The sequence below is a fragment of the Bison bison genome, unplaced genomic scaffold, assembly GCF_000754665.1.
Source record: "Bison bison bison isolate TAMUID 2011002044 unplaced genomic scaffold, Bison_UMD1.0 scf7180017864256, whole genome shotgun sequence".
Classification (NCBI taxonomy): domain Eukaryota; kingdom Metazoa; phylum Chordata; class Mammalia; order Artiodactyla; family Bovidae; genus Bison; species Bison bison.
The window spans coordinates 2,150,498-2,158,401 of record NW_011494828.1 but is presented as its reverse complement, the minus strand read 5'-3'; the positions used below and the strand labels follow the sequence as shown (position 1 = coordinate 2,158,401).

The window sequence follows — 7,904 nt, the reverse complement described above, 5'->3', positions numbered from 1 at the left end:
GGATGGGGAGGTATACTCAAGCCGCAGCAAAGTGTATGTGGCAGTGGACGGCACCACGGTGAGTGGGCTGGTGCCTGGTGTAAAGTATATGAAATATATCATATGTAGCGGGTATTACGGAGAAGGCAATGGCACCCCACTCCAATACTTTTGCCTGGAAAATCCCATGGACGGAGGAGCCTGGTAGGCTGCAGTCCATGGGGTCGCTACAGTCTGACATGACTGAGCGACTTCACTTTCGCTTTACACTTTCATGCATTGGAGAAGGAAATGGCAACCCACTCCAGTGTTCTTGCCTGGAGAATCCCAGGGACGGGGAAGCCTGGCGGGCTGCCGTCTATGGGGTCGCACAGAGTCGGACACGACTGAAGCGACTTAGCAGCAGCAGCAGCAGCATCGGGTATTATCAAAAGTGATAATTAATATTAGTAGGCAGTTACTTTATTGATTTATTTATTTTGTAACTACTTCCTGCTGCCTTCTTTGATCTTGGCCTTGGTCTGGACACTGGGAATCCAGAGGTAACCAGACCTGGCCTCTACTTTGAGGGGTTCAGTCAGATAAACTGTGATAGCTCCAGCATGAGGCAGAGATAGTCAAGGGCTCTAAAAGTCATGACAGCGGGAGTAGAAAGATGGGATCTCTTTTCATGGGAGAACTATGGAGACTTCCTGAAGAGCTGGGCTTCAAGCTGGGTCTGAAGAGAACTATGTGACCAGAGGCAGAGGAAGGAGGGGAGGTTTTGTTTCATGCAGCTGTTTCTGTAAGTGCCCATAAGACAGAGAGACCTCAAATGCCAGAATGAAGAGTTTGTCCTTGTCTACACTACTCTGCAGGTGCTGGAGGATGAGGCCCAGGAGCAGGGCCGGGGCATCCACGTCATCGTCCTCAACCAGGCCACGGTGAGGTTCTCAGGGTAGGGGACCTAGAGGGCCGTAGCTAAGCCCTCCTTGCTGGTGACACTAACTCACAGGAGCTGTGTCTCCTGCCAGGGCCATGTGATGGCAAAGCGAGTGTTTGACACCTATTCACCTCATGAGGATGAGGCCATGGTGCTGTTCCTCAACATGGTGGCACCTGGCCGAGTGCTCATCTGCACCGTCAAGGTCAGTGACTCGGCCTTGGCCCCATTCCCAGTGCCCCTAATTCAACTCTGCTTGTGGCCCTGGGTTCGTGCCCCTAATATGGCAGAGTGGCAAAAGCCTCTGGAGGAAGGTGACCAGGTTCCAATCCCAGACTTGTCAGTGGAGAGCACAACAGAGTCCCTACCCTTATGGAGTTTATACCCACAGGGCAAGATCAACAGAAAGCAGCCAGATAAATCTATAATGTCAGGAAACGAAAACTTATATGAAGAAGAAAATTAAGCAAGGGAGACAGGGTGATGGAGTGTGTTTTAGAAAGGGAAGGCCTCTATAAGGAAATGACCTGTGCACAGAAAGCTGGAAGTAGTGAGAAGTGACCCCTGTGAATATCTGGAGAAAGAGCATTCTAGATGGAAAGGCAAGCACAAAGACCCCTAATTGGAAAGGTGCTTGGCATGCTTGCGGAACAAGGCTGCCAGTGGAGATGGAGCAGGATGGGGGAGGGCAGGGAGGTGGCAGGGGACAGAGGTGGGTACTGTGTGGGACCATGGTAACGACTGCTTAGCCTGGTGACCTTGGGTGAGTCTCAGAATCTAAGCCTTCAGTTTTCTGGGATGTGATAATTCAGTGAGCTGATTTAAGTAAAAGATTTTACATGGTGCTTGACCTGTAGTTAGTATTCCCTGAGGCCAGGTCTCCTGGAGCTGTGCCAGTCAGGTTGATCACCTTCTCTGGTCTCCTAGGACGAGGGCTCCTTCCACCTCAAGGACACCGCCAAGGCTCTGCTGAGGAGCCTAGGCAGCCAGGCTGGCCCTGCCCTGGGCTGGAGGGACACCTGGGCCTTCGTGGGACGAAAAGGAGGTGCCAGCACCATAGGCATCCACCCTGTAGTATTCAGGGCCTGGGAGGAGCAGAACTCCAGGAGATGGGGTGGGATAGGGGTCTGAGCAGAGTTGGTGCTGGTGGGCTGGATGAAGCTGGGCCAGGAGATGGGAAGAAGATCCAGCACTAGAGCCTGGATCTAGGGCCCCCATTGCCCCTCATTTCTGCCCCCTGCCAGGTCCTGTGCTCGGGGAGAAACATTCTAAGTCACCTGCCCTCTCCTCCTGGGGGGATCCAGTTCTGCTGAAGACAGATGTGCCGCTGAGCTCAGCTGAAGGTGGGGTCAGTGGGGGCTGGGCTCCAGGGCAGTGTCTGGGCTGGGGGTGGGCATCTGGGTTCTCTTTACAGGGCTGCATTCTCAACTGCGTGTCTGGTGTTCTCCAAACCACACTGGCCTCATTCTCCCATCCTGTTGACCTCATCTTTCCCCCCACCTCAGAGGCAGAGTGCCACTGGGCAGACACAGAGCTGAACCGTCGCCGCCGCCGCTTCTGCAGCAAAGTTGAGGGTTATGGGAGCGTGTGCAGCTGCAAGGACCCCACACCCATCGAGTTCAGCCCTGACCCAGTGAGTGGGGCTTTAGGCAGTGAGTCCCGGACTCTTCCGCAGCTAGGCAAGAGGCCCCAGGAAAGGTCCCGGTTGGGCTTTTCCTGCCCCAGCCTGGAGGGAACCAGGAGCTGATTTATACTGGACTCTGAAAGATGGGGGATCCCGGTTGGGGGGAAGGAGCAGACCATGTGAGCAAAGGCCTGGAGATGGAGTTGAGCTGAGTGTGTGGAGGGGCCAAGACAGGGAAGCCCTCTGCCTTTTCCCTTGAGTCCCCCTCTCCCTCAAGACTCTTCCCCAGGTGGGGAATCCCAGTCTGAAGAGAAAACAAGGCAAGAGCTGAACACTCTTTCTCCCTCAGCTCCCAGACAACAAGGTCCTCAATGTGCCTGTGGCTGTCATTGCAGGGAACCGGCCCAATTACCTGTACAGGTGAGCCCGGGAGTGGCTGTATCTAGCACCAAACAGGAGGTTGCTAGTGGTGGGAACCCCAGGCTCATGTATCTGCAGGAAGAATGCTTGAGGTGGGTGGAAAGGCAACAGATTATGGGTCCATTCACTTATGTGGGTGAACATGGGGAGTTGGGGCCCATCTGTAAGTATAGAGGAGTCCTGATTTTGGGGGGACAAAGAGGTCTAATCCATCCCTGGGCTCCCCAGGATGCTGCGCTCTCTACTCTCAGCCCAGGGGGTGTCTCCCCAGATGATAACAGTTTTCATCGATGGCTACTATGAGGTGAGTGGGGCTTGGGGGCTTTGGGCAGAGCAGAGTGCAGGGTTGCAGGTACTGAGTAGCAATGATCACGGAGGCCTGGCAGGGGAGACAGCCCAGGCAAGGGCTGTGAAACATGCAGGGCTTGACGAGACAGAACCTGCAGAGGTGGGCAGGAGGTGGAGTTGAGGTGGGGGGCTCACATGATGGCCGTGCCCCTTAGGAGCCGATGGATGTGGTGGCGCTGTTTGGTCTGAGGGGCATCCAGCACACTCCCATCAGCATCAAGAACGCCCGTGTGTCTCAGGTACCACCTGGGCAAGGATGGAAGGGGTGGACATCTGGCCCCACTGTCCACCCCAAAGCTCACGTGCCCTCTTCCTACTCCCCACCCAGCACTACAAGGCCAGCCTCACTGCCACTTTCAACCTGTTTCCGGTGAGTAGTAAGGACAAAACTCTTGGACCTAGATGGGGAAAGTGAGCATAAGTCTGGTCTTACCATATAGCAAGCTCTTCCTCTCCCTGGGCCTCATCCTCCTGATATGAAAAATGGGGGCAGTGTGGCCTGAGAAGTGGATGGAGGTGGGAGAGACATGGGATGAGAAAGCTCCCTAGGGCTCATGTTGTCCCCCACCCGCTTTAGGAAGCCAAGTTTGCTGTGGTTCTGGAAGAGGACCTGGACATTGCTGTGGATTTTTTCAGGTGAGAGGGATCCTCCTCCATGCAGCTCCAAGCTGCATGGGGCCTCTTTGCTTGACTGGGTCTCCAGGGAAGAAGCCCCCAACTCCAGTGGGGGCTCTTAGAAAGCTTTCTGGAGGAACCAGTCTCCAAAGTGGGGGGGAATGCCTGAGCAAAGGTAGGCTGGCTGGTGTTGGGGCAGCAGGAGAGAGCAGAAAGGATGAATGGAAACGGAAGGGATGAATGGGGTTTGAGGGGAAGGTGGAAGGAGGCATGACTCCTGAGTCCCATCTCCAGCTCTTCCAGCATCACTGTGTGACTGGGTTTGTCCTTGCCCCTCTCTGAACCCCTGGACCCTGCCTCTCAGTTTCCTGAGCCAATCCATCCACCTGCTGGAGGAGGACGACAGCTTGTACTGTATCTCTGCCTGGAATGACCAGGTAGGCTGAGCGGCCAGGGGTCAGCTGAGGGATGGGCAGAGGCCCCAAGCTAAGACCTCCTCTCGTGGCCGCCTGTCCACAGGGCTATGAGCACACGGCAGAGGACCCAGCACTGCTATACCGTGTGGAGACCATGCCTGGGCTGGGCTGGGTGCTCAGGAAGTCCTTGTACAAGGAGGAGCTTGAACCCAAGTGGCCCACACCAGAAAAGGTGCCCTGGCAGGGGAGGGTGGGTAGGCTTGGAATCCCCTGCCAGCTCGAACCTCTAAACTCCCATTGTCTTCCACACTGCCAGCTCTGGGACTGGGACATGTGGATGCGGATGCCGGAACAACGCCGAGGCCGAGAATGCATTATCCCTGACGTGTCCCGATCCTACCACTTCGGCATTGTTGGCCTCAACATGAATGGCTACTTCCATGTGAGTGGGAGGCACGGGTGTTGGGGCGGGGAGTACAGTGTGGTAGATGGGGCAAGAACATGGGCTCAGCTCTGCCACTCACTAGCCAGTTAGCCTTGGGAAATTGTTAGTAACTGCCTTTTGCATTAGTTTCTTTATTTGAGAAAGGAGGATAAAAATACCACCTACCTCATAGGGTTGTGAAGCTTAAAGAAGTTAGTATGCGTAATATGCTTTGGACTGTAAACATTATATAAGGGTCAGCTGGTATTATTTTTATTATTGCTATTCTTAGCACTAGACTGTGGGTGTGGGGAGGGTATTTCTGCTGCCACGCACTCGTCCAGCCCTGCAAATTGTGCTCTCTCCTATCCTTATAAGTGCTGAGGCTGAATCCTCAGCCTGAAGTGAACAGGGAGGGCCCCAGTCCCCATCCCTTCATGGCTGTGTCCAAAAGGCCACTCCCCAGTTATAGCCAGGGAGACCTTGAGAAAACCCAGTGTGAAGGAATGGACAGCTTCCACTTTGGGACCTCTTAGAAGCCAAGAGGGCCTTCAGAGGCTGGTTACTATAAGACCCCCACTCATCTCTGAGAGGAACAGGGAGTGACCTCATTTCCCTCACCCTCAGCTCCTTAGTCATAAAGTTCCCTCCCTCCCAGTCCAACCTGTCGCTCTGCAGGCCTCATTCCCAGCTTCTGTGGCCTTAGAACAGCAGGCCCAGGGAGAACCGCTGGAGATAAGGACTAGCTCAGGGGCCAGTAGCATGAGATGCCAGTGTGAACTGTCTGGCAATGGTGGAGCCAGATTAAAGCTCGTAGCATACTGCCGAGAGGATGGGGAAGACGAGGAAATTAGAGAGGCTTTTATAGGTCTAGGACTTCATCTGTGGGTCTTGTGGATGTGTGGTGGGTCTGCAGCAGGTGTAGGCCAGCCAAGATAAGGCCCTGCTTCTTACCTTCACATCCATTCCAGGAGGCCTACTTCAAGAAGCACAAGTTCAACACGGTTCCAGGTGTCCAGCTCAGGAACGTGGACAGGTAGAGGCTGCGGACAGCAAAGGGGAGGTCTAGGAGCCTCGATGACCAGTACTTGACAGGCCCTTTCCACCCTGGGGCTTGTGTATTTACCCCAGCCCTGTTGCCCCCGACCCACATGTGGTCCCTTAAGGGGCTACCCCTCCCCTGCACTGATTTCTCCCCCCCGACTCAGTTCTTCCTCTCCTTCAGTCTGAAGAAGGATGCTTATGAAGTGGAAGTTCACAGGCTGCTCAGGTATGGCTGAGGGCAGTGAGGGATGTGTCAGGGAGTGAGGAGATGTCACATACTGGGAGTCTTGGCCCCAGAGTTTGGAGTCCAGTGCAAAATGAAAACCAGGGTCCCTTGTTCAAAAATTATTAAGAAGTTCAAGATAGCCACAGTAGAGCATTAAAAGCAAGGGTCTGTGTGACACAGTCACGAGGTGGGCCTTGTCTTGGCCTTTCTCCCCGCCCCCTGCTGCAGCGAAGCAGAGGTTCTGGACCACAGCAAGAACCCTTGTGAAGACTCTTTCCTGCCAGACACAGAGGGCCACACCTACGTGGCCTTTATCCGGATGGAGAAGGACGATGACTTCACCACCTGGACTCAGCTTGCCAAGGTGCTCCAATACCACACCTCCCCCAGGAATACCCCTCCCCAAGATACAGGGAGCCTTTCTGGACTCCTCTACTTCAGAACCTTCTCTTCATAGTCTCAGAGCCTCTCTTCTAGCCCCTGTCACAAATTCATAGTCTTGAAGATGCTGTCTCTTGCAAATTGAGAAGGCTGCTGAGGGGGGTGGCGCTGCGGGCCCTCACCACAGCTCTCTGACCTATGCCTTTGTCGGCCCCCCTCCCCTACCCCCAGTGCCTCCGAATCTGGGACCTGGATGTGCGTGGCAACCACCGGGGCCTGTGGAGACTGTTTCGGAAGAAGAACCACTTCCTGGTGGTGGGGGTCCCAGCCTCCCCGTACTCGTGAGTGACCCTATCCTGTCCTGGGAAATGGAAGACTGATGGGATTAGGGGATGTAGCTAGTGACCGCTTCTCTGTCCACATTCCTATTCTCTTCTCAGGATGAAGAAGCCACCATCAATCACCCCAATTTTCTTGGAGTCACCCCCAAAGGAGGAGGGAGGCCCAGGAGCTGCAGAACAGACATGAGACCTCCTCCAGGAACCTGCAGGGCTGGGTACTGTGTACCCCCAGGCAGGCTAGCCCTTTACCCAATCCTGTAGGATTTTGTAGACACTGGCAGGGGCTGGGGATGGTTTGTTTTTAACATGAGACTTAATTACTAACTCCCAGGGGAGGGTTCCTCTGCTCCTGAGTTGGAGGTCTATTTATTTACTTCCTTGTCGGGAAAGGGCAGGAGAGTACCTGGGAATCACTGGGATCCTTGGGCAGCCCATCCTGCCCTTTGCATACTCCCTCCTCCCAGGCCTGACTCAGAATCTAACATATTTATTGACTGTCCTGAGGACCTTGGAAACAGCTGAAGCCTGGAGGGCCTTGATTCTTTTTTTTTTTTTTTTTCTTGGACTGGGGTGCTGCCCTGAGGGTGGGGCAGGCTCTTACTCAGGAAACTGCTGTGCCCAACCCATGGACAGGCCCACCTGGGGCCCACCTGCTGATGCAGACTCACTCAGAGACCCTCAGACACTGAACCAGGCCTCTTCTCAGCCTCCTCTTTGTCCAGATTTCCAAAGCTGGATAAGGTGGTCATTGATTAAAAAAGGAGAAAAGCTCTGGGGATGTGTCTCGTGACTGTGTGTGTATGAGAGAGAGAGACACACACACACGGATGGGTGGGAGAGAGAATGGTGATGATAGATGGTGAGTTTTCTTTGCTATCCTCCACAGGGTTATTTTCCACTTGGGCTTCCCTGTGGCTCAGCTGGTAAAGAATCCACCTCCAGAGTGGGAGACCTGGGTTCGATCCCTGGGTTGGGATGATCCCCTGGAGAAGGGAAAAGCTACCTACTCCAGTATTCTGGCCTGGAGAATTCCAGGGACTGTATAGTCCACGGGGTCACAAAGAGTCAGACACATCTGAGCGACTTTCACTAGTGCCTTTTGGCCACCAGGGGATGCCCGAGTCTCAAACTCCAAGATTTTTACTTAAGGTCCACCCTAGAACA

At 54.3% G+C, this 7,904-nt stretch overlaps 1 protein-coding gene across 1 annotated transcript in view; it reads left to right on the top strand.

Moving 5' to 3' along the window:
- Window positions 1-7,512, top strand: part of POMGNT1 (protein O-linked mannose N-acetylglucosaminyltransferase 1 (beta 1,2-)) — a 9,208-nt gene extending 1,696 nt beyond the window's left edge. The window contains exons 4-22 of the mRNA XM_010847870.1: window positions 1-58; window positions 837-902; window positions 993-1,106; window positions 1,829-1,946; window positions 2,146-2,244; window positions 2,407-2,534; window positions 2,875-2,945; window positions 3,174-3,249; window positions 3,449-3,532; window positions 3,622-3,663; window positions 3,871-3,929; window positions 4,273-4,345; window positions 4,428-4,556; window positions 4,641-4,766; window positions 5,720-5,784; window positions 5,974-6,018; window positions 6,247-6,382; window positions 6,631-6,740; window positions 6,840-7,512. The exon at window positions 1-58 is cut by the window's left edge and continues 12 nt beyond it. Of these exons, the coding sequence (XP_010846172.1) occupies window positions 1-58; window positions 837-902; window positions 993-1,106; window positions 1,829-1,946; window positions 2,146-2,244; window positions 2,407-2,534; window positions 2,875-2,945; window positions 3,174-3,249; window positions 3,449-3,532; window positions 3,622-3,663; window positions 3,871-3,929; window positions 4,273-4,345; window positions 4,428-4,556; window positions 4,641-4,766; window positions 5,720-5,784; window positions 5,974-6,018; window positions 6,247-6,382; window positions 6,631-6,740; window positions 6,840-6,927 (1,687 nt within the window). The 3' untranslated portion in view covers window positions 6,928-7,512. The remainder of the gene's footprint in view (window positions 59-836; window positions 903-992; window positions 1,107-1,828; window positions 1,947-2,145; window positions 2,245-2,406; window positions 2,535-2,874; window positions 2,946-3,173; window positions 3,250-3,448; window positions 3,533-3,621; window positions 3,664-3,870; window positions 3,930-4,272; window positions 4,346-4,427; window positions 4,557-4,640; window positions 4,767-5,719; window positions 5,785-5,973; window positions 6,019-6,246; window positions 6,383-6,630; window positions 6,741-6,839) is intronic.
- Window positions 7,513-7,904: the final 392 nt, after the last annotated feature.